The 27017-nt window shown below is 41.0% G+C and overlaps 1 protein-coding gene across 2 annotated transcripts in view; it reads left to right on the top strand.

Annotated features, from left to right (window-relative positions):
• The window catches only part of LOC126183611 (golgin-84-like), a 104661-nt gene that overhangs the window by 18456 nt on the left and 59188 nt on the right, over positions 1–27017 (top strand). For both annotated transcript variants that reach the window (XM_049925721.1, XM_049925722.1), the window contains exons 3-5: positions 5949–6300; positions 22266–22407; positions 22511–22645. In XM_049925721.1, coding sequence (XP_049781678.1) covers positions 5949–6300; positions 22266–22407; positions 22511–22645 — 629 coding nt within the window. The remainder of the gene's footprint in view (positions 1–5948; positions 6301–22265; positions 22408–22510; positions 22646–27017) is intronic.

Here is a 27017-nt window from a genome sequence, read left to right as displayed (position 1 = left end):
ATTAGAACACCCAGTCAAATCTATGTTTGCTCAATGCTAAATAGCAGGCTGGTGTTCCACACCCTTTGGAGTTGTCTTACACTGCTCTAGTACTTGTCCTGCTACAACGGCAAAAACCAATAAGGAAAATGATTCCAGTCAGAGTGCTAATTTCAGTTTCATCTTTGAAACAACTATCCTTGTCTTTGGAGAAATTATTCTTCACTTATGTCAGAGCTCACTGCATTCGAACATGGGCAAATTGTCCTTGCTCGTATGGTGGGTGCTCCCGTAAATAAGATAGCTGCAGTGTTTGGTGTTTCAAGGTGCACTGTCTTGAAGATTTATACTGCATACACGGAAGGTGGAAAAACGTCGTTCACAAAGTCACAATGCAGATGAAAGTGTCTATTGAGTGATCGTGACAGACTGTCGTTGAAGAGACAAAAAATAAAGAGGATTAAAGCTGCAAAAGTCACAGCAGAAATGAATGTCGCACTCAAAACCCCGTTAATACCAAAACAAGATGGAGGTAGCACCATAAACAGGAAATTGCAGGGCAAGCTGGAATTCCAAAACAACTATCAGTGAGGCATGTGCATGTAACAGGAAAGTATGGTGCCTTAACCATAAAACATGGACTGTGGAGCAATGGAAGAATGTTGTTTGGTCAAAAGAATTTTGTTTCACATGGTTTACAGCTTCTTGCCGAGGTTATGTCCCAAAGTGAAACATGGCGGGGGTTCAGTAATAATTTGGGCACCCATATCGTGGTATTCCATGGTTAATCTACTAGATTACATTACTGCCAAGGGGAATGTGACATTTTGGCTGATCAGGTCCATCCCATCGTACAATGTTTGTTCCCCAACGGTGATGCTGTGTCCCAAGCTGACAGAGCTCCTATTTTCACAGCTTACACAGTACACGACTGGTTTTGTGAGCATGAGGATGAACTGTTGCATCTCCCCTGGCCACCTCAGCCACCAAATCTCAATATTATTGAGTTGTTGTGGTCTAGTTTGGAAAGAAGGGTGCGTGATCACTATCCACTGCCATCATCATTTCCTGAATTTGCCACTATTTTGCAAGAAGAATGGTATAAGATACTCTTGAAAACCATACAGGACCAGTATTTATCCTTCTGAGACAACTGAAAGCTGTTTTGAATGCCAATGATTTTCCTACACGATATTAGGCATGGTAATGTGTTGTGTAGTTCTTGTATATGACCATATTTTTAATGCAGCAATTTAACAAGGTGTCTCTCTAGACATAACTAATATGTGTCGTTAGATCACTCTTTAAGAAATATAGGCATACAGATATTAATTACTACTAATTGGTTTCACTATTAAGCTCCTTCTCAAAAGTTTTGACAAAGTTAATATGTGTAACAATGGTTTTGCATGTCTAGAAGTATAGATTTGGAATTGTTCACAATTTGTATTTCATAAAGGCCTCTTTACTGAGTATACCATCTACGACTTCATTGCCCATCTGTGTCAGAATGACAAGATGGTTCGTAACAAGATTTATTTATGGGATGTCTAAGGCATTTGACTGTGCAAGTTGCAGCATTCATTTGGAGAAATTTAATGTTTATGGCTTTAAAGGTACAATGGTTTTTGTGATTCACTTCACATTTAACTGGTAGGAAGCAAAAACTAATGCAGCTGTTATGATGAATTAATTGATTGTTTTACCATTTCAAACCTGAATCCTTTCTGTATGAAGGAAATTTTTTCTTTATGCTGTAATGCTCTTAGGTGATTTTTTTTATGACTTTAGATGCAAGATTTATACAAAAATTTGTATCCATTTTCAGAATGATGGTTTTTACACTTGACTTCTTTTTATTTACCAAAGTAACTAATTTTGAAATATTCACTGTTGTAATAAATTAACTGATCATTCACTGTAACACAAATTAATAATAATAATAATAATAATATTCAGTTATACAGTGGACTACAACCAACCAACCACTTTCGTGTATTCTGGCACTCACAAGTTGCTGTGTGCTGCTAGATTGACTTGTTGATATGTTTTGATAGTGATGCCCAACAGTTGGCAGCACTTGTGTGTGACGTTAAGATTGAACACTCTTAATTGAGTATATGAAGTTTCCATTGGGGAAAAATATTTCTGTTGCAGCTAAGACACATTAAAAGATAATGTTGTACAAAGCCTTTTAACTATGCAGACCTTTCCCTAATGGTCCATAAATTAGAAAGTGCTTTGAAATGATTCAGATTGTATTTAACATAGAGAAAAATAAGGATTAGAGTTTCACGTCCCATCAACGACGAGGTCGTTAGAGATGGAGCATAAATTCTTATTTTGAACATATGGGGAAGGAAATTGGCCATGCACTTTTGAAAGAACCAACCCAGTATTTGCCTTAGGAGATTTAGGGAAATCACAGTGAACCTAAATCTGGATGGCCGGATAGGTATTTGAACTACCATTGTCCCAAATGCAACTCCGGTGTGCTAATGACTGCACCAGCTCGCTTGGTAACAGAGAGAAAGCAACGGGTGTTTGTAGTGTCAAGTACCACCTATTGTTTCTCATACTGGAACATTATTTCAGGGACACCCACAAGGCTTTGCGCACTCCCCACACACACACACACACACACACACACACACACACACACACACCTCTGAATAAAACTTCGCAGACTGACATATCTGTACTCATTGAGAGTAAGACAACAGAACAAATTCTCCAAAAAGCCACTGGCACCCAAAACAGCTTAGAACATTGGTTTTATCTAAATGGGTTAAAATCAAACATGACAAAGATGTAGTTAACACAGTTTAAAGCTAAACAGTCAAAATCAAATGACTTCTAAAGTATCCTTAAAACTCAAGAATGTAAGGAAGCAGGCTTCTGTCAATTTCCTGGGGATATCTGTTGGAAAATTATCGTAGTCTTCTCTTGTACATTTTGGCAAACAAGCTAAACATTCTTGGCTTTGACATTATAATACTGTGCTAAGTTACATGGACACTAGAAAAATGATCAAGCTACTCTTAATCTGTTGTAAAATATGGAATAATCTCTTGGGAGAACACAAGACATGTAAATAGGATATTTAAACATAACAATACAGAATTACGAAGGGCATTCAGTAAGTAATGCACCACATTTTTTTTTCTGAAAGCAGGTTGGTTTTATTCAGGATTCCAGTACATCATATTATTCCCCACTGTTTTGGCTACAAAACGCTGTTTTTTAACATAATCTCCATTCAGTGCGATGGCCCTCTGCCACCTTACTGGGAGGGCCTATATTGCATGGTACCATTCTACTGGTTGACGTCAGAGCCAATGTCTTGCTGAATCAATAACATAAACATTATCCATGTACTGCTTCACATAGAGTGCATTCTTCATTGAGCCAAAACAGATGGGAATCGGAAGGTGCGAGGTCTGTACTGGCATGGGGTTTGAGGAAGAACAGTCCAGTGAAGTTTTGTGAGCTCCTCTCAGGTGCACAGATTTGGGTGACGCCTTGCATTTTCATGGAGAAGGAGAAGTGCATTTGCATTTTTCTGGTGACCAACACACTGAAGCCGTTTATTCAATTTTCGGAGGAGTTGCTCATTACACCATGAGGGAGGACATCAAACAGTATAACGCCTTCAGAGTCCCAGAAGAGTGTTTCCATGGCTTTACCAGCTAATGAAACTATAATGGCTGAAGTGGGAATATTCCACTATATCACACAACACATTTCACATATTATCAACCAAAATGGCCTGAGAAAAAAAAACATTACATTTCTTATTGAATGCCCCTTGTATGTATAGGAAACCATTTCCAACTTATGTATGTAATACTAGAAGCAGAGAAAATTTCATGTTGCTAGCTCATGGATTAAAACATTTTTTTCCCAGCAGCATTCCCAGGCTGCTCATGGCTATGAAAATAAAAATAAATTAAAAGGTAAAAACATTTTCATATGCAACCAGGTTAATCGGAAAGAAAATTATATTGTATCCTTATGTATAAATATCGTTATTCAGTCACAGGATTTTTAAATGCTGATCAAGCTGTTATTATAAAGTAATAAACATGTACTGATGGTTGTAAATTATGAGGGATTTAGGTTTTATGACACTCTGTGTGTGTCTGAATGATATTATATATATTACAAGATCACCAGTATGTTGAGTCAGTGATTTATGTAACTAAGTGATGAGATATTTAAATTTTGATTCTGATATACCTTTGAATGGGCACAAATTACGACGAGTGCCCTACAGGGCTCAGTTCTGGACCTCTCTTGTCCTTGCTATATATTAATGACCTACCATTTTATGCTGAAAAGCAAATCTTTGTTGATGAAGCAATCAATATAATCAAGCTCAGCGGAGCTGCATCAACAAAATGAGAGAGAAATGAAATATTGAAGTATTATTGATTAGTCCTCAGTGAAGGGTCTGTAACTTAGCAAAAACACAGTTCATTTGATTTTGTACATGTGAGATATATCACCGTTAATAACAATAGAGCATGGGGGAAATGAAATATATAAAACACATTGATCAAAATTCCTAGGTGTGCATATTGGTCAGAATTGGCACTGGAAATAACATTTTATAGATTTTCTTCAAACACTCAAGTTCAGCAACAGTTTCTTTATGTGTAATTGCTGATTTAGTTGATGAAACTATTAGAAAATTAGTTTATTGTGCAGTTTCCATTAACTGGCATCACACAGAATAATTTTATGGGGCAATTGCACACATAGACATAAAGTATTCATTACACAGAAAAGTGCTGTAAGGATAACCTATGGTACCTGTGTTGTCACCGCCAGACGCCACACTTGCTAGGTGGTAGCTTTAAATCGGCCACGGTCCATTAGTACATGTCGGACCCGCGTGTCGCCACTATCAGTAATTGCAGACCGAGCGCCACCACACGGCAGGTCTAGAGAGACGTACTAGGACTTGCCCCAGTTGTACGACGACTTTGCTAGCGACTACACTGACGAAGCCTTTTTACTCATTTGCCGAGAGATAGTTAGAATAGCCTTCAGCTAAGTCCATGGCTATGACCTAGCAAGGCGCCATTAACCATTTCTAGAGAGAGTCTCACTTGTATCATCAAGAATGCTGTATACAAATGATGGATTAAAGTTAAGTATTCCAGCAGTTACCTACTTTTCTTTATAGCATTCATTACGTATCCTGTTCCAGACCTCACACCAGTCTGCGTTAGATTATAGCGTGCATTTCGGCCTCCTCTACTACAAGGTGTTGGCACATCTGCCAACACATCAGTACCTATCCTAAAACTTCATGTAGGTAACTGTCTGAAAAACTGGCATACTAACAATTTCATGTATGCAACTGTTTGAAAAATTTGGCATCCTAACAAAGCTTCACAATAAATTTGATCCTGTATGAAATTTGTTGTGAAGAATCAGATTCAGTTTGAATATAATAGTAGCATTCATCAATATTTCACTTTGAACAAAAATAGCATGCACTATCCACAACTTAACCTTAGTCTTGTACAGAAAGGAACAAGGTAAGTAGACATGAAAATATTGGACTACCACCTCCCTTGTGAGTTAAAGATGCTAGCAGGTAATGAGAGTTTTTTAAAAAAAAATGTAAATAATTATTTGTCGAATCCTATTCTATAGATGAATTTCTGAGTAAATAGTATGTATAAACAAACAAAAAAACATTTATTTTAATGACCAACATGCAGTGTGCAGCCATATTTTCACAAAGAAAATGTTTTTAATTTGATGTTCCACATCTTGATGAATTGTTGTGAATGTGCCCTTTGGAACCTGTAAAAAACTAAACTGAAATGAAAAGTTTTGAAGTTGTGAAAGGAAAATAACACAAAACCTAGTCGGACAAATCTAAAATTTATGGGTAATTAACCACAGCCAGGATACTTTTTGTTTGCTGTTCTCATTGTTTTGTTATTTTTTAGGTGCCCAATGTGCCAGAAATTATTACTGTTGCAACAAATGATGCATTAGAATATTCCACATCAGTAAGAAACATTGATAAAGAAATGTTTGATGATGCCATTAGTGTGAAGAAGGTACCAACTGATCTACCCCAAGATGAACAGAATGATCAGTTATCTGAAGCGCTTGTGACAACAATGCACATATGGCAGCAGGCTGAAACCGAAAAGACTGAAAGTGAAAAACATGAAAATAGTTCTGCTAAATCCAAATCATCATTAATGGCAGATCATGCTATTTCTATGAGAGAACTTCAAAATGCAAAGACAGATAACGAACTTTTGCAACGAAGACTGACAGCTGTTGAGACAGGTGAGAATAGCTACTGAATCCTTTTTTCTCTTGCCCATGTATTATCAATTGCCTGGAGAGCTATAGTAATGACTTATTTTTCTTTTTAAAACTCCCGTTGAGTGCATATCAGTGTTGTGGCAGGAGTATACATGAAGTTGACAGTTATTGTACAGTTTTGTCATGCCCATAGGCACTACCTACTAGACATATTCAGAATTCACAGTGCAAAACTGTGTGTGATGCTTGTGGCTGTAGAAGAGAGAATTCATGATGGGAAAGAGTTTTCTCATCTGTTGAGATTCCCCATAACTACCCATAAAACAGCCCAAATTTTAATTAGAAGAGAGAAAGATTTAGATCATTCCCTTCTACAGGAATTAAGTAGCATTCTACTGCATACTGGTGCACTTGAGAATGCAGAGGAATGAAGAAACTGGCATAGTGACAAAGGAAACTTTCAAGGGACACCATATGAAAAATGTGTTGTCTGCTTTAGGGAAGGGTTTTAGTGTGGTATTCATGACATTCTGACATGGGTGCAGTAAATGAAAAAATGTGAACTATGGAGACATTATTACCTAATGCGTCCAAACAGGATCAACGCGCTGTTATTATTTTCTTGGCTGCCGAAGGACAAACACTGGTAGATATCCACTGGAGAATGAAAAATGTGTGTAGGGCAGCATGTATGTCAAAAACCAGCATTGTGCATGATGCGCCAAGTTCTGTGCTGGTTGGTATTCAACACAAGACACCGTCAATCTGGGAGGCCAGCCTCATCTATTATGAACAAGAACAGGCAGCCAGTTGACGATGCAATCAGGGTGGACCAGCACATAACCATATGTGAGCTAGCAAAGTATCTTGACATCAGTTTTGGTAGTGTGCATAACATTACCTGGCAGGAGCTAGGCTTCACATTATTTGGTAGGAGTTAATCTACCAAAAAGTTTACAGCCAGTGGGTTCCTGCATGTAAAATGAGAACAAAGAGTGAAGTGAATGGCTGTTTACCTGAAGTATCTGGTGTGCTTCAATGTTGAAGGCAACATGTTTCTTGAGCGCGTTATTGCAGGCGATGAAAGCTGGTTACACCACTAGGAAGTGGAGCCAGAAACATTGCTGGTGCAATGCTGTCACCCATTGTCCCCTTCTCCTCAGACATTAAATAGCCAGCCATATGCTGGAAAGGTGATGCTCATGCTGTTCTTTATCAGGGTGCATTGGTTATTGATTTTGAGGAATTTGGTGTTTCCATCTGTAGGGAAGAGTACTGTGCAATGCTGGAGAAATTATGGCATGCAATTAAGGCAAAATGTCCAGGAAAACTGCAAAAAGGGCGCTGCTGCCCCATGATGACGCACATCCCCACAACACAAATATTGTAATGCTCAGTTGGGAGACACTCAAACACCTGCTTTGTAGTCCTGATCTCTCCCCATGCGATTATCATGCCTTCGGTCTCCTAAAGAAGGGTTTGAATTGTCGATGATGTCTATCAGATGAGGATGTGCAACAGGTAGTTACAGACTTCACACAGCGGGACATGATGTATTATCGTCACCCTGGTTCACCGGTGAGATGATCGCCTTAGTGAACATGAAAATTTTACCTGACAGGCGTACCAACTCAGGATTGTATAGCCTTCAAACAGAAACTTCTTGATCGCTTCTTATATATCACATTTAGCTGCACTGTGTGCAATTCTACAGCAGTGACCAGTTGGCACCTCCGTAAGGATACATTAAAGCAGTATGAATAGTAATAGTTCATTGTGGGTACTATTGACTGATGTAACCAATAGGAGAGTATTAAAGACTTGTTTAAAAAGTTATTTCAATTGTTTTCTTCTTTGGTGTTTGTATTTTAGAGTAGCATGTCATCTCTGTGCAGGAGATTTTCATTTTATATGATTTGTTTACTTTTTCTTTATATACCAGAACTTTTGTAACATTACATTGCTGAATATTGTTTTGAATCACCTTAAGAATGATACATAGAGATCAATATTGGATTTAAGACAAGTACCGCAACAGGGAGGTCAGGCCATAGAGAATATTGTACTGTGACTGTGGCTTGATACTCTTTCAAGGTATATAATCACAGGTTAGGCAAGGCAACGAGTCCTAACAAGTATATTTGCTTTTCATAATATGACAACATGCTATACTGCTGGCTGTTTGACTATCACTGAGCACAGCAGGGTAAAATGTGTTCTACTCACACTAGCAGCTTGCGTGTTGTTTGACTAAGCCTTTCCCAAGGGGCGACTGATTTTTATTGTGGCAGTGCTCTAAAGCTACATGACTTGTCAATCAACAAACACTTTTAATAATAATATTAATGGTCAGATGACAAGAAATACTACTGATTTGTAATGAAAAAGAATCTAAAGTCTTTGTTTTGGGTACATGGAATTGTTGAATGACTTGTGACAGAGGTTGTAAAAATAATTTTCGGACAACTCTGTTCAGTATATAAAATTAAGAACAGAAAACATTCTACATACCTGTCCAAATTATCATAATGTGCTAGCAACAAAAAGTCATGTCACATGTATTACTATTTTGTACAAGAACATGCACAAATCACAGATGGCACTTGAACAAAAATCTTTCTCATAGTGCCCTTGGTATTTCATGGTGATTTCCATAAGCAGATCTTTGTGTGGAGCAGGCATTGGCACTTCAGTTATTAGACACTGTCAGAAAGTGTTGACATTTCTCTTTATCACTTTGTGCTTTTTGTGCCATATGTCAAATTTTTGTGTTTAGTCTATCTGTATTCATTTTATCAGGCTTATGCCATATAGAGTGACACTCATTTCAAAATTAGTATGTTAGATGATTGCTGTCGTATTCAAAAAGTCATTAAAATTTATGAGCTGCATAATCCACTCTTCAGTGGTGGGACTATAGTAAGAGTGATTTTAACTACCAAATACGTACAGCATTCAATGGCTTGTGAATGCACACATCATTCTCAGTTGTTTGATTATTCCAGACTAAGTTGCAGTTGATGAAATGGTAAACATTTTAGTATATGAAAAGGTGTTAGCTGTAAGAGTTTGATAGATGGGACACACAATTGCCAGTATTTCACAGACATTAAACATTGCATATGTGATGAGGACCATCAACAATTAGCAAGAATTTTGAAGAGAACCAGAAAAAACTGTGGGCTTAATATAAAATTAGAATGTAATGCAGGGTCAACTATAGATGCACCTTACAGGAACTTGAGATGTGCCTGACAGACATATTAGTTGTTGATTATCTTTGATAGAATACGGCAGCACAAGACTCAATAGTGCCTGTGTTAAGCCTACATCATAGTAAGTAATGCCTTGCCTGGGCTTGTGAAGTTTATTGGACTCTAACTAATTGGAAATATGACTTCGTCAGATGAGTTGTTTTTACTAAAAAGATTCAATGGTTAAAGCAATGGAAGGATAGACTTTAAATTTGTCAGACTATCTGTCGTGTCCTGACACAGGTGGGAGAGGGAAAAAGGGGTTGCTGGTCAGTCTGCGCTCCTGTGTGGTACAGAGCAGAAGGCAGAAGAACAATTCACAGTGAAGGCATTTGATTGTTTTCTTCTATTTGAGCCAACACTGGTACAGGCATTTACTAGAAATGCAGGTGGTGAGACTCGGTAGGGAACTCGTTGTGGAGACTCTTGGTCAAACAGGGTTTTGAAATAGTTTTTTTAATTCCAGACAGGACTAACTAATACACTGGAGGCTAGTTCTAGGGTTAGAAAAAGCATGAATAACACTGTTACAACAGAAGCCAGTGCAGAAGTCCCAGGAGTGGATGCTAACCACGTTAGCAAACACTAGCAGCATCTTAAGGCAACAACTTAGTTGCAAAACAAAACATACTGAAAGTGATACTGTTCACTGAGGCACTCAAAGTGAGAAAGAGAGAGAGAGAGAGAGAGAGAGCAGACTTACGCAGAGCTGGACCGAGGCTGGAGTCGACAGACGTGGATTCGGCGCCCAGATCGTCTGACTGAGAACTCTGCCAAAATGCGGAATCTAGGGGTTTAGGGGGTTTTGAAGAGTCGCATGGGGGCACTGTTTTTCCCACTTAAAGCCACCCAGCCAATCCCGTAGGTCTCTAGCAGGTGCCTGCCAATCGTGGTTTAGTTAGGTCCCTTCTACTGCTCCTAAAATGGGGATGTTAATGCAGTTGCACTAACTATGTCCTTATTTGGTATCAACATTGTTCAGCTGAAAGCTAACGTAACTGCTCTGCCAAATAAGGCTTGCAACATTATTGTTATACGTCATTTAGCCCTGCCCCTCAGGCTCCCAAGAGTAGGGTCTGCTAGGTCAACAGTTTTTGGGATTTTCGCTCTCTTTCTAACCCTTGTGAGTCTACTGACATTGCTGTTCTCAGGGCTGGTATTAAGCTGGCTTTATACACTAGTACGTGCCTGTTGGTTACAAAGTTCTATGGTGACAACCTACTACAGCGTCTAGACGACATATGAAGTTATATGTTAATTCCTTGAAGAGTAACTAACGCCCTGGGACCGCATCTGGGGGCGTCTGCATTTTTGCAAGGCTCTCCCCTTACTGTTTACTTCATGTAACAATATCTCTCCTAGTTTCGTCTGCCCTCAGCATTGTCTCTGCTTCCACGCCTTGGAACGCCTGTCCTCCTTTCTCATTGCTTCAAGATAACTACCCCAAAGACATGTCAAGTTGTAGACAGGCACAATTAAGACACTCGTATAGAGCTTTCAGCCACAGCCTTCATCAGTAAAACTACACACACACACACACACACACACACACACACACACACACACACACACACACAAAAAAAACCGCGCGCGCGCCAGCGTGCCAGCTCCAGCATTCCAGCCTGAGAGGCTGGAGTTGGCAGTCTTGTGTGCACTTGCTTTTTTTTTTGTGTGTGTGTGTGTGTGTGTGTGTGTGTGTGACAAATGGCCAAAAGCTTATGTGAGTGTCTTCTAATTGTACCTGTCTGCAAGTTGACGTGTCATCTTAACAGTAAGTAGCAATCTATCTTTTCCTACATTGTTGATACTCCTGCATGGAGTTTCCATTGTTGCATTATTACTTAAGATTAATATTGGAATAATTTTTCGGAGTGGCCACAGCTGATTTCCTACTCCTTCCTTGCCCAGTCTGAGCTTGTGCTCTCTCTGTTGACCTTGTTGTTGGTGCAGTGTTGAACTTTACTGTTACTTCATTCTTCTTTGAGATGTATTGATCTTATGGTGAAACTCATTTATGACACAGTTCATATAAACTAGATGTAATGTGACAGTTCTTACGAATATGAATTTGTAACTGCTTCTGAAAAATTTGTAAAATATTATATCGAGAAAGGTTGATTCAACTCCTCATCTCCTATCAGTGTAAGATGGCCAACATTTAGTGGAAATTAACTTTTGATTTAATATGTTCAACATAATTAAAAACTGTATTGAAGAAAATTGTGAGATCTGTTGTAATCACTTCTAGACAAAGGAAGGAGGGGAGGCATGCTTGCCTAGCTCAGAGATAATTTTGATTGCTCCTGTTAATTTCCATCTCTAATTATCTCATTGCCAATGGGGTGTTGAACCTTAATCTCTCTACCTTCCATCTTGCTCCTGTTAATTGAGCAAGGGCTCACCATTTGTGAGATTCCTTGGCAGCTGTTGCTTTATTATATTGACCATATATTTTTATAAATTTTCTTGCTGACAATGAACATAACCTTACTTGCTATAAGTCAACCTACAATGCCTCAAGTGCTTGCTGTGTGTGTTAGAAAAGAGAAATTTCAGGTTATTTATTGGTATGTACCCATAATCAAAGCAAGCCTATTAGCTTCCGTACAGAAATTTCTGTGGCTTCATTGATTATCAGTGTGTCTGCATGTCCAAATAGCAAACATGGATTTCAGTTCCTTTCATCCATATCATGTTCCATATGCCTGGTGATAATTCAGAGCAAGCTAGTTCAGTTTATCTTTCTCTCATTTAACTCTTGTTTCCTAAAAAAGCAGATATTTTTACTATTTGCATGTATTGAGACAGTTTTCTTTATGCCCGTCTGTGGGCACCACTTTGCAGGGAAGATGCAGGAAACTGGTTACCGTATCTGAAGCCAGGGCCACCAGACTTTTTCTGTGTTATAGAAGTTGGTCTTTGTCTGAGAGTGGTTACTAGCTTCTCCTGTGCAAACACTCTGTGATGTGCTTTCCTTTTGAAAATGTTTGTCTGCATTGTTGGCATGTATACGATGTGCAGAGAGGAGGGTGCTCATCACCTTAGCATTCTGCGTCGTGGATGGTGCTAAATAATGGAACACATCAAGGAGCCCAGTCTTTGTTGACCAAGTTTGAACTTGGAAAACACAGGATTCCTGAACTAGTGCTGGTCAGGTGCACCTGCCATCTATTACCCTAAACCTTGAGCACACTTCAGCAATAACTGGTAGGCATGAAAGTGGAATTTCATGTCTCCCAGAAAATGGGGATCTTGGTTGAAGAGAGGGTCTCAACCTTAGGTATTCATAAAGTGATTTAGTGTGCTTCGGGAATCTTTAAATTAGAATAGTGACTTAAGGGTGCAACATTGACTTCAGAAATGTCTGTGAGGGCATGCTGAAAAGTAGTGCCACTGAATTTTTTATTCTGTTAACAATGTTGGTGAAGGTATTACAAGTCATGTATATTACTAGGTTCACTTTCCCACTTAGCTGATGCAAGTTGCAACCCTTTGCCACTAGAGAGCTTTGAATTGTACCGGGTAACATGGCAGCATGTAATGTGACTATGTCGATGTGTGATAAACTGAAAACACACATTCGAAGAGTTCCTTCACACATGGAGCAACCCTCTCCTTCAGCATGGCAATGTGAGGCCATGCACAAGCACTGTGACTCCTGCAGCAATCTGATGCCTTGGGTTCACTGTCATTGATCATAAAGTCCCAACTGGGCCCCATCTGATTTTCATCCATTTCCGAAACACAAAGGACACTTTCGATGGCTTCACTTTGATAGTGATGAAGTTGTGCTGACAGAGATGAGGTTGTGGTTGTGGTAACAAAGTCAAACATTCCACAGTGATGGTATCAGCAAACTGATAGCTCGTTAGGAGAAATGTGTTTGTCGCCAGGGTGTCTATGTTCGGAAATAAATACATAGAAATGAAAATAAGGATGTAGAATGTTCACAAAGTTTTTTAATTTAAAAAGCTTAAGAGTTTTCATAAAAAAATTCAGAGGCATTACTTTCCAGCATGCCCTCGTATATCTCTGCAAGCCACACAACTACAGAAGGCAAAATTGCTTGGTGAATAACCAATACCTACAGAGCTTCACTGAATTTCATTAAGAGTGCAGTATCTTGCAGAGACCAATGGGAATGGATGTTATTGAGTATAAAGGTGAGTAGGAACAAGAAGATAGTGTTTATTGACGTAAGGAACACAATGAAGATAGTAAATGCTGATAGGTAAATAATGTAGAAGTGAAGAAGACAACTCACCGAATAATGTGTAGCTACATCATGCCAACTGAACACTAAAGTGTCAGGACTGTAGTTTGTCATGTAGACTGGAATGAGAGGCTGTATCAGGTATGGTGGATAAAGGGAGAAAGAGGTGGAAGTGGAGGAGGGGTTGGGAGAGGGTAGCTGATGGCTTGGAAGGAGGCAGTAGGTGGTTTGCAGAATTGGAATGTGGAAGGGAGAGGTAGCAGGTGCATGGCGTAGGAATGTAACATTTGGGCACCAGAGCCGGTGAGTTCGTGCGGCCCATGATGGCCATTATGGGGAAAGGGTGACGGGATAGGGGAGGAAACTTGGGGGCAGAGGGTGCAGGTGCAGTGGTTTAGCAGAGACTGAGGCTGAGAAGATTGTGGGAGTGAAGGATGTGCTGCAAGGAAAACTCCCATCTGCATAGTTAAGAAAAGCTGGGGTGGGGGAGGGGGGGGAGAGGAATCCACATGGCACGTTTTCTGAAGCAATCACTGGACTCTAGCACATAGCACTCAGCAGTGTGTTCTGTCACAGGGTGATCAACTCTGCTCTTGACCACAGTCTGATGATAGCCAAGAGCAGAGTTGAGCACTCAGTGGCAGAACACGCTGCCAAGCCCAACATGCTCAAAGTTGGTGGCTGCTTCAAAACCTGTGTCATCTGGATTATTACCCCCAGCACTAGCATTTCTGAACTATGCAGAAGGTAGTTCTTGCAACGCATCCTTGGCTATCACAATTCCCTTAGCCTCAATCACTGTTGACCCTCTTCACCCGCATCCTCCGCCCCCCAGTATCCACTTCTCTGATCTATCCCTCTCTCCTAATCCAGTACTGCATGTCATCGTCATATTGTGCTGCACTAGTTCACCAGCTCCAGTGTCCGTATGTTACTTTCCTATCCCGTACAACTGCCTTTCCATTTTGCTTTCCTATTCCGCACACCTGCTACCTTGCTGTGAGCTGTCGGCTACCCTTCCCTAACCCCTCCTCCTGCTTTTGCATGTTGTACTCTGTATGAAGAAGATTTCTTGTTGCATATTTTCTTTCCTCAACATTATACATTTCTATTTTTATGCTTCTGTATTTCAATTTCAAGTGATTTCTACACCCTTCATCCACTTCTCACATCACTAATGTGATCATCTAGTTGTAACTCTCCATCATTACCTGTCTGAATTAATGCATTCAGTATAGAGACATTTTTTAACTTACTTAGTGTTTTTTGTTTTATATGTGCTGCATTACTGTGTCCACATTATGATTTTTTTTCTAAGTTTTTCAGAATGATCTAGCTCTTATTCTCTTACTTCACTACTTGTCTTCACTTGCTGTTCTGTAGTTTTTATTCATTAACTTTGTTTTAAATGAATTGAGTCTCAAACTTCCTTCATCTGGCTATTTTTTCCACAGTCGATATGGTCACAATTTCATGAGCACCTTGGTTGTGGAATAATATTGAAGGCTGTGGCTGTGGCTGTGGCTTCTCTCCTTGATGGCTGCTGCCTTTTTAAATTTTTACCGTCAATGTCATTCTGTTTTACTGACTGTCCAGTCACATTAATGTGACTGGCTGTCAAAAGCGTGCATAACCACCTTTTGCAGTACAGACTGCTGTGAGATGTGCAGGAAGAGTTTCAGTGAAGTTGTAGTGTCCTGTGGTTGGCAGGGAAAAACTAACAGTCAATTTGAACACACTTTATTATAATTAAAGAAAAATACCTTCTTGGCATATACCAAGTGTTAAATGCAAGAACAAATAGGAAAAAACCCCACAACTCTTGTGGTGGCAAATCAGATAAGGAAACAAGACAATGGAAGAAAATACTGACCAAAATCTACTACAATGCTACAGTGACTGAATACAATGCTAGGGCCGGCGTAAGTACTGGCTGGAGCTGTTCCTAGCAGTTGGTAAACGCTGCCAGTCTGATGGTTTAGGCGTGCTTATAAAGCCAGGTCGGCAGAGTGCTACATGAGTCATATGAGTTCCTATTGGTGGAACACTGTCACATGTTGTCTGGCAAAGTAGTTCCATGTTTATTTGGAAAGTTTGTTATTGTTTCCGTCTGCTGGCGATGTTTCTCCCTGCACTCCTGAAAGGAGGTCGGCAGCCCATCTTGTGTGTCAGTTGTCCGGGCCCTCTAACAGTAAGGGGCCAGTACAACATTCCTCCCCCTGGGGAAAAAAATGCACAACACCACAAATGTCCATAGGAGTAGGGGTGTCCTGGTTGACATCCATTGGTTTGTGGCTGGCAGGGGTGGGCGGCGATGACGCAGCACAGGCAGCTGGTGGCAGAGACAGCGACTGAGGCGGAGGCGGAAGCGGAGGTTCCGTCACAGGGTGGTCAGCGATAGGCACTGGCAGCTCCCCCCCAGGCGTCATGGTCCACCAGACGGAGCTGGTTGAGTTGCTGGCGGGCGGTGGAACTGTTGGCCCACCGGAGAGATGCCATCGCCTGGCTGCAGAGCTCGGTGATGACCGCAGGCACCCAACACGCCCATGGATGAGAGAAGGTCCACGCCTAGACCGTGTGCCCGATGCAAAAGGGGTGCGTCGGCAAGTGGGAGGGTGAGAAGCCTCGGGAACCAGGACAGATAAGGGAGAGCAGAAAGGTCGACCATGAAGTATCTCTGCTGGAAGTTCACCGGCATGGGGGTGGCGTGGTATGTAGCCAAAAAAAGCACTACCTCCTCTAGCGGGTGATGGCTCAGCAGCTTATTGAGCTGGGTCTTGGACGTCCACATGAAATGTTGTGCCTGGTCGTTTGATGCAGGGTGAAATGGGGCGATATGGATGAGGGAAATTCCATTGGAAGTACAGAATTGCTTAAACTTGGTCGAAGTAAACTGTGGATCGTTATTTGTAACAATCGTTTTGGGGAGGCTCTCGACAGCAAAGAGGCACTGGAGAATTTTGATAGTCTCAGCAGAAGTGGTGTTCCTCATGCGGGAGACATAAGGGCATCCCGACCGACCCAGAGTCGATAAATATGAGCCACTGGGAACCATGAAACGGCCCTGTGAAATCCAAATGGAGATGTTCCCACGGAGCAGCTGCATCCAGCCACGAAAAATACTGGTGCGGGGATGCTGCCTGACATGTTTGGCACGTGGTGCTGACTGACATGAGGGGGGTCAATGTCTTTATCCAAACCGCACCAATAAAAGTGTCAGCGGGCCAACTGGTTAGTGAGGACTATGCCCCAATGGCCTCTGTGGAGGAGGTCGAGGACATGGCGGCGCAACGCATGCTGTATGACCACCACTATGAAAAAGGATGATGCCACTGCAGAAAAAGAGCATGTGCTCATGATCCCAAGAATGCTGGACCTTTGCATCGTGGAAACTAAGACAGCTGGTTGGCCAACCTGCAGCAGTTTGGCAGCAGAGAACTTTGTAGTGTCTGATCCTGAGTGGTGGCCCGCCAGACTGCATCAGCATCCAATGGAAGCACATCCAGAGCTATGTCCATGCCCAGTTCCACGTGGAAACAAACCAAGGTGGAGGTGTCAAACTCGTGCTCTGCCACAGTAGGCAGCCGGGACAGAAAATCGGCGTTTGTGTGCTGTTTAGAGATGTGGCAGACAATATCAAAGTTGAACATCACCAGGAAGAACGCCCAATGCTGGAGGTGGCGTGCTATCTGGGTGGGCACAGCAGCACCCAGGTGAAACAAAGAAACCAAAGGTTTGTGGTCAGTCTGCAGCGTGAAATGACGACCATACACGAAATCGTAGAATTTCGTCAGGGCAAAAACCAGTGTCAAAGCTTCCTTTCTAGTTTGACTATATTTGGTTTGAGCATTGCTCAGCTTTTTGGATTCGAAAGCCACCAGCCTCTCAATGCCATTAGCCACTTGGGAGAGGACTGCACTCAGGCCGTAGTCCAAGGCATCGGCGGCGACGATGAGAGACGAGGAAGGATTTTAAGTGGCCAGACTAAAAGGGTGGAAGAAAGATGACTTTAGACATGTGAAAGCCTGTGCTCACGCTGTGTCCCAAACCCAACGCGCACCCTTGCGCAATAACCCAGTCAGGGTCACTGAAATCTTTGCAGTGTGGAATATAAAACACTGATAATAGTTGATTTGACCAAGGACAGATTGCAGTTGCTTCATGTTGATGGGAGGAGGCAGGTTTTGAATCACCTTGACATACTCCTTAGAGGTGTGTAGGCCATGAGTATCCATCACGAACCCGAGATAGCTGACTTCCCACGCCAAAAAGTCACACACTTTTTTTTCCGGCAATGCAGGTTAGCCTTGGAAAAAACCTGAAATAGCTGATCCAGCTTGTCCGCGAGGTCCACTGCGGCCGTGCCACTGACTATGACATTGTCTAGATAGTTGGCCACCCCGGGAACAGGGTTTGTGAGGCATTCCAAATGTTGGAAAATGGTGGGGGTGCCGGTAAAGTCCACACGGAGTATTGGTGACTAGGATCTGCTGCAGTTTCTTGTCCAGTGGCAACAGCAAATAAGCATCGTGCAAACTAATTTTGGCGAAAACGGTAGAGCCCGCAAGATGTGTGAGTACATCATCCACTGATGGAACAGGATAGGTGTCAGTGACGGACTGAGAATTGACTGTGACCTTAACATAGCCATTAATGCATAAAGCACTGTTCGACTACTCAACTACCATGATAGGCATCGCCTAGTGACTGTGCGCGATGGGAGAAAGGATGCCTTCATTTTGTCAGTGGCGAAGTTCCACTTGGAGCCTGTCTCAGAGAGCAAAGGGGACTGGGTGGGCCTTAAAAAAATGAGGAACAGCAGAGGGAAGAAGCTGAACATGCACAGTGAAACCCTTCGCCAGTGGTGTGGAGGATAAGAAGAGCATTTCTTATTTGCTGAGCAACGGGGCAAGGAGGGTATCCGATGAGGGAATTGACATCGCCTGTACCACATCCTTCGCTGATAAACCCTTACAACCAAAACTGTCCACACCCAGAAGGTTAGTAGCGCCAGGGGATCCAACCACTGAAACTGAGCAGTGAAGGAACGACTGTTGTAAGAGATTTGTGTGGAAAAAATGCCATCGACTGATATAGAGTGATTACTGAAACTGCGCAAGGTGCGAGTGTATGGGGATAATGCCGGTGAGCCCAAATATTGGCATGTGGCACCATCCCCAATAGAAATGGATGATGCCGTGTCAGTTTGGAAGACAACCGGAATATGTCCAACCTCCAAGGTAAGGAGAAAACGGGTACCCGATTGGGGAATGATGGAGAATACTTGCCCATCAATGGAATGCGAGGCTTCCAGGTCCAGAGATGACGATTCGTGATGAACCTGTGCATCCACAGGAAGTGTGGCATCTATGTGATGTGTCTGTGAAGCCTGACACACCACGACAATATGGCCCACTGGGCTGCAAGCCGTACATCTTGCTCGCCGGTGAGGGCACTCCAACCGTTGGTGAGTCTGGAAACAGTTCGGATAGGATGAAAGCCAGGTGAAAGACTTCCTCTCACGGAGTGGACCAATGGATCGACGAGGCTCTCACTCAGCGCTAGGCAACTGGTGAACCGCGTAAACAGCTGGATCAAGACTTGGTGGTCGTAGCTGGTGAGACTTGAAACGCACGAATGATCGGCAGACAGGTGTCAAGGGACGAGTCCTGTAACTTCAAAATATCAGCCCGAAGACCCTTGTTTGGTGTGTGAAACACCACCATATCACGAATCAACAATGAGGCGTAAGGCGACTTGCAGCAACGTTGGTGCACCAGAATTTACAATCGCCAGAGAGACCCTGGAGCATCGTAATCCATTCCTGATAAATCTGACCTGGTGACTTTCAACAAGAAAATAAAGTCTGATGGGCAGAGGTGACATGTATTTGGGCATCTAGGTACTCAAAAAGGCAGCCCTTGATGTGAGTAAATGAGAGATCTCGAGGGGACTGCTAGGGGTTGAATTGTTGAACTAAACGATGCACTTGTGGACTGACTGTTGCTCAGAAAAGCTCGACTTGGATTTTCATCATGGATCCCATGTGCCAGTAAATATTGTCCCAAGCATTTGAGATAATTTGACCATGGTTAGACAGACCTATCGAAAGTCTGAAACGCCGGTGGAGCCACATGCAAAGTGTTCAATTTACCTGCGATGGAATCAACTCTATGAGCTACCTCTTGCAATGCTGACAAGTGAGAATGAATTTCTGAATGTGTGAGCGTTGGCTGAATCTGCTGTAGAGTTTCCACCAAGGACTGAAGAAGCTCTTCGGAGGAGATCATTCCGTTTGAAAATGAAAGTTTGTTCCTCGTTGCCAATAACTGTAGTATACTGCAGTCGGAAGGAAAGGACTAACAGTCTATTTAAATGCACTTCATTGTAATTAAAGAAAAACACCTTCTTGGCATACACTAAGTGTTAAACACATGAAAAAACAGGAAAAACCCCACAACTCTTGTGGTGGCAAACCAGGTAAGGAAACAAAACAATGGAAGAAAATACTGACCAAAATCTAATCTAAAAAATACAGTGTACTACTACAGCGAGTGAATACGATGCTAAGGCCAGCGTAAGTACTGGCTGGAGATGTTCCTAGCGGTTGGTAAACACTGCAGGTCTGACAGTCTAGGTGTGCTTATAAAGCCAGGTCGGCAGAGTGCTACATGAGCCATATGAGTTCCTATTGGTGGAACACTGTCACATGTTGTCTGGTGAAGTAGTTCCATGTTTATTTGGAAAGTCTGTTATTGTTTCTGTTCACTGACGATGTTTTTCTCTGCGCTCCTGAAAGGAGGTCGGCAACCCATCTTATGTCTTGGTTGTGTGGGCCCTCTAACAATAACGGGCCGCTACAAAAGAGGTTCTGTAAGGTATTGACAGGGAGATTGGGCCCATGTCGACTCCAGTGCTGTTGTCATCTGGGCTAGATTTCTTGAATGAGGATCTGTGGTGTGAATAACCTAGTCGAGGTGCCCCACAGATTCTCGATTGGGTATACACATCTGGAGTTTAATGGCAAGGGAGTATGCTAAATTCATCCTAGTGCTCTTTGGACCACACATGTACATTTCGAGCTGTGTGACACATTGCATTGTCCTGCTGGTAGATACCATCATGCAGGGGTTAAAAAAAAACTGTATGTAAGGGTGGACATGGTCTCCAAGGATACATGAATTGTTGCGTTGATCTGTTAGGCCTTCCAGAATGGTGAGATCAACCGAGGGAATGCCACGAAAACGTTCCTCAGACTATAACATTCCCTCTTCAGCCTGGACCCTTCCAACAATTGTTGCAGGGTGTTTGTTTTCAGTCTGTCCAGTTGCAGAATTGACATGCAAATTCCAGCCTTCATTGCTGATGGATAGGAGCCAGTGTGGGTTCATGAACCAGGCACCTGCTGTGAGGCCCATACACAGCAACAGTTGTTGAGGAAACTCTGAGGGTAGCCCTTGATTGATCTGGGCTGTCAGTTGCTCAATAGTTGCAAGTCTATTTGCCTGTACACACATCCACAGCCATTGTTTACCCCTGTCATCTGCGGCCCATAGTGCACCACAGTTGCCTCAGTTCCAGTGTTGGATAGTGCCATTTTGCCATGCGTGGTATACTTTAACTGTGGCAGCACATGAACAGTTTAAAACTTAGCCCTTTCAGAAATGCTTCCACCCTTGGCTCGAAAGCCAGTGATCGTGCCCTTCTGGACACCGGTTAAATTATTCTGTTTCTGCAATGTCATAATGACTGCATTGTTTTCCTCATTCCCTGACTTGTTTTATATTTCTGAGAGTGGTTATTGCACATTGACATCGAACATAGGTGGTGGTCACATTAATGTGACTGGACTGTGTATTTTCATTCATGAACACAATTAGTGCTTTTATTGCCACTCACTTTATAAGAAAAGCATTGTTGATAAATTATTCTATTGGATCCGTACCACTTAAAAATTAATTATTCTTTCAACAGAAATGTACCTTTGGATAACTCTTTATGTTGTGAAGTAACATTATGAAAACAAATACTTAATATTCTGTCAAAACAATTCCTGTGACATTTGAGAGTTAAATTCTTTTTTCAGTTATGAATTGGAGTGCTTTTTCATTATGCTCACTGGAGCTGTATTTAACAAAACAGAACTTGAGATATAGTTTTTTTATCTGCACAGTTCCTCAGTAGTAAAAGATCACGCTACTGCTGGAGCCATATGTGAAGTAATTACAATTTTTGTTCGTTTCTGTATCATGGTGGAGAACTTATTTTTAGTTAGTTACATAATGTCATTGTAAACAACTCATAATTGCTTGGGAAACAATTAAATTTTGTTACATGTGACAGTTCATATATAGATGTTTTTTAAGTACAGTAGTCATTGGTTTCTTTATTGGCTGTTTATATACTGATATTAAAGTTCACTTTTTTAAATTTTTGCTCCATTTTTATTGCTGTAGGTTTTATATAATAAATTACCTTTACTTTCTGATACTTAAACTGTTTATTCTGTATGAACTTAGATTGTAATGAGTACAAAGACAGAGTTGCGTATCTTCAGCAACAGTGGAACACTATGACAAAAATGCAGACTCACTTGAGAGATGTTAATGAAAAGATGAGTTTTCTTGAAGAAATCCTTAAAAATACTCACGACATTGACTGGTAAGAATACTATCCTCCTTAATTTATAAAAAAACCATGAGAAGTCTCCTGTTGTTATATTAAATACTCTGATATGGATGACTCTTTTTTTTTCTCTTCCTAGGCATCACATCCAGGACAGTGACACAAAAAATGGTGTCATCGGAACAAATAAAACTGTTCAATTGCTTGAGGAGTTCATGCAAATTAAAAATGAGGACAAGGGGCCTAAGGAGGATCAGAAACTTGTGAAACAGCTGTAAGAGCACCCTATTTCATTTCATAATTTGGTAACAAAAATGTAAGAGTCCAACATTAATGTACTCATGAATGACTATTTTACAATGCTCTGATTCTGCTTAAAAACATTGTGATATTTAGTGTTGATAGTGGAGAGAGCATTATTTGGCTTTTCCTTTATGCAATATAGAAGCAAAGAAAGAAAGGTAAACTACAAGTATGTAGGAAAAAGACATGTGGAATGGTAATGATTGTATGAGCATGTGAAGAGAGTGAATAATAACTGCAGAAAACTGTGAGAAAGATAAGAAAGTTAATAATCTAGGAGAAACTTCCCATTATTTAAGAAAATTATCTATGTATATGTGTGGTATTGTGAGTAAGATACAAACGGCTTACAGAGTGATAGAAATGTCTGTTTTTAGTCATGTTGTCATACAGCAATAACAGAAATTTTTATTGTATGTGCACTGTTTCAGATAGAACAAATATTCAGTAATATAACAACTAGTACTGTAGCTCATTTTAAAAGTGAAGTGATTTTATCGAATATTCTCTTGACTTTCATTTCTGAATAATGTGATGGACTATTCCTATTTTGTTTTTAAATATGAATAGGTAATGTTGTTTATATCAAGTGATAGCAGAAAGAAGATGTAATGCGTATTTTGGATTTTCTGACATTGTAGTTTCCCTAAACAGCCTCATGCAACTTTCAGTGTTATCCATTAGCTCATATATATTTTTTGTGAGCAGTAAGAGTCCTATAACATTCCACTGGGTACATATGAAGCTTGTGTGCTTCACATCTTATGCTTTCTCATCATTAATAACAGCAGGTTTTGCTAAGTATGCTAAGAAGTCTTTTGTTCCATCACAAAACTGGTCCAGAATTCGATAAGCTTGTATGTACCCCAAGACAAACAGAGCAAGTAGAACTGAACACAATCACAGCCTTCCCATCAGATCACATTGTGTTTTGCCTGTTTAGCAATACTAGTTGACATGATTATATATTATCATTTATTTCAATATCAGTCCAGCATTCAGTTATAATAAAAGAAGAAACCACAGTATACTACTCTCATTGAAACGGTTTAGGAAAATGGAATTCAATATTTTGCTCTTCTGTGCTATTTTCTGCTTTCATGCCAGTATGATTGCTGAATGATTCAGTAAATGCCATTCGTCCATTTACTGACTTTATGAAAGACCGACACTTCTTAGGTTTTTTGTCATATCGGCAGACAAAATTGTACTCAAGAATTCATTGAACACATCTTGCATTGCTCTTATTACACTCAGTCTGTCTTCATTTGGTGGATTTTTAGTAGAGGTGTACCCTAAGAAGAGGAAGGGGTCAGTCTTTTTTTTTTTTGTTTTTTTTTTTTGTTTTTTTTTTTTTCTTTTTTCCATGGCGATCATGACATGATTATAAGTGTCATTTGAATGTTACAAGAATTTTCCCAGTGGGTCTTGGCTGTGAAACAATAATTTTAAATGTGAACAGCCATCTGATGACATGTCAGTTCAAAACCAGTAAAGCTGCTGTTTGTTCTCAAAAAATCACATTATTAACAGTGGCGTTTTTGTACTTTATTGTAAGAATTAATGTGTAAAAGCATCTTGGTTTTGAAAGAGCTGCGCATATAACAAAATGTGTGGAATTAGTCTGAAAGAGCCTTGCTGTGACTGTTGCTAAAAGTATTTCCCATAGTACCATAGGCCTAAATAGTTTGATGGCTTTAAATTCATGCACTTTGGACAACAAGTTGACAGTCCTTGATGGGACTATGCATGAAGAACTAATTAATTTTTGAATGTCTGCTATGTTATTGTACATATACTTAACATTGTCAACACATTTTGAAAGTCAACTGAAATATAAATGACATTTTCCCCAAATTATAGCTGTATAGCTTTCTTCTCCTCTCTCCCCCCCCCCCCCCCTCCCATCATCCTCCTCCCCTCCCCACTCCCCTGCACCCCCATAGGCTTTGTACCACATTCATACACACTTTATCTATACACGTGAAAAGTCTGTGTTAACCAGAATAGCCGTTTGAGTAGTATACTGCAGTATGTATACAATATTTTTAACACTGTCAACAGTATAGCAAATTAAGAATGTACCTTAAGATTTGAACCAAATTTTCATATTTAAAGGCTGAAAGAAGAGAGATACACAAGGAGAAATTGTGGTAAAAGTGGAGAGGTGGTGTAATAAAAGATCATCACCCAATAACTTTACAATAATTGTTGTAGAGGAACAAAACAAAGTGTTGTGTAGAAGTTTAGACTGGAATTCCGGTGTTGCTTGCTGGCACGATTACCACAAAACAGCTAATAAAGAATGCATTAATTTTCTGTGTACCCATGCACTTATCAGTATTATTGAATTTAACATGCTGTTCACTAGAGCATCGTGTTTGTAGGTACTTAATAGTTGTTTCACTTCACCTAAAGGTAAATCTCTTTATTGATCAGTAGAACAAGAAGATAAATAAATACTATCACATACACTATAATCTTCCTGCTGGTTACTTCTTGCATTGCACATCAGACAACTGCATACACACCAGTAATAATTGTTCTGCAACAGGTAGTGGTCTTCTTTCTGCTTGAGAGTGTTGGTCATTCCCGACATTGCCAATGGGTAGATCAGGAGTGACCTATGAGCTGGGATCCCTACACCACCACCACCACCACCACCACCACCACTGCCATAAGACAAAAAGTACTAACTTGAACTATGAAATGACTACTGGATTGAAACAGAACCACATTTTTCATCCATAACAAGTTTCCATTGTGGCTGGTTGCTGGTAGTTGTCTAGTGTTGCAAGGGGACTGCTGCATGTAGGTGGGTGGAGGCCAATCAGTTTCCAACTGAGTGTCACTGCTCTGGATAACATTGCAATGCTGGCATATGTGGCCTAAGGTGTGTTCTGCATCCTGTGGTGGACTGTATTCCAGTGGCATGTTGTGTACTTAAGTAAGGTGCTTTCCATCAGTTAGTGGACACTACTGTATCTAACTCTTTAATGTAGAGAGGGAATACCCTGTCTTTTTGTTCCATAAGTGTGTAAGGCGTCTTATTGTAGGGCAGCTACAATGATCTGTGCAGTGGGCTTTGTCGTTGTTAGGTCTTTGAAAACAAAGGTAGAGAGTTTTCTGCATCATGTTGTTCCACTTGGTCACATAGCCCCCATTTGCCTCTAAAACCACCACAAGGAAATTTTTGCTAGAGTGAGAGAGAGGGTCTGGGTATGGTTTGAAAAACTCTACTGATAGATGCAGAGGTTCTCCATACAGCAGCTCTGTAGGAGAGGCCTGCAGGTTGTCTTCTAATGTACTGTGCAGTCCCAGCAGCAATACTGGTAGTGTATCAATCCACAACACCATTATATGACACCTTGTAACAGCATTCAAGAAAGGGTGTAAGCACTCCATAGTGCTCTTTGTGGATGTATGATATGGTGAATTCCTTGTCCTGTGTATCCTGTACAGCTAGGCTATTGCAAGTAATTTTTCTGCCTCCCCCTGCCTACTTTGGTTAGAACTAATTTGCTGGAAGCACTTTAAATGTGAAATCAAACAGCAAATGAACAAGCACAATTTGTGTTACCAGTATTACCTCTGGCCACCTGGTGTATCTGTTGATCACAAGGGAGACAGTACTGGTAGTTGAGTGCGACCGGATGTGGACCTACTAAGTCCAGGTGGATGTTTGAGAATCATCCCTGTGGAATGTCAGAACTTCAGCACGGAGCTCATTGCCATGGTATTTTGTGCTTCTGGCAGGGAATGCAGGTCCAAATCCACATACGGCAGTCCTGTATACCAATCCACACAAAATGCTGCATTACTAGTGCCCTAGTAGCACGAATTCTTGGGTGACTGAGACCTTGCAGAGGGCAGGCACATACGGGTGTAGGTTCATCTTGTGTTCCAGCAGATCCCTTAATTACCCTTCATAATTTTTCTCTGTTGCTGGTCACAGAAATCCACAGTTGCAGAGATACTGTCAACTCTAGACAAAGCATCGGCGGTTGATTTTTCAAATAACTTACATGCCAAATGTCTGTTGTAAATTGCAAAATAAAACAAACTTAGTTGATTTGCACAGAGGATAGTTATTTCATGGTTGTGAACTAATGGTCTGTATAAATAGTGAAGGCATGCCACTCCACCATGAATTGGAAATACCTGAATGCTGCTTTGGCTGCTAAAAGTTCTGTGTGAAGTGGTGACGAAGAGTGCTGCTGCTCTGTGATGTTCTTGGGAATAAATGCAAAGGCTGCCAGAAACCATTCACATTCTGTTGTAGCACAGCAACAACAGTGTAGGACAAGGCATCCAAAAAAATCATCAATGGGACACAAGCAATT

Source organism: Schistocerca cancellata, chromosome 4 (assembly GCF_023864275.1).
Source record: "Schistocerca cancellata isolate TAMUIC-IGC-003103 chromosome 4, iqSchCanc2.1, whole genome shotgun sequence".
Classification (NCBI taxonomy): Eukaryota; Metazoa; Arthropoda; class Insecta; order Orthoptera; family Acrididae; genus Schistocerca; species Schistocerca cancellata.
Note: the sequence above shows the minus strand (reverse complement) of the source record. Positions and strands in the feature narration are given on the sequence as shown.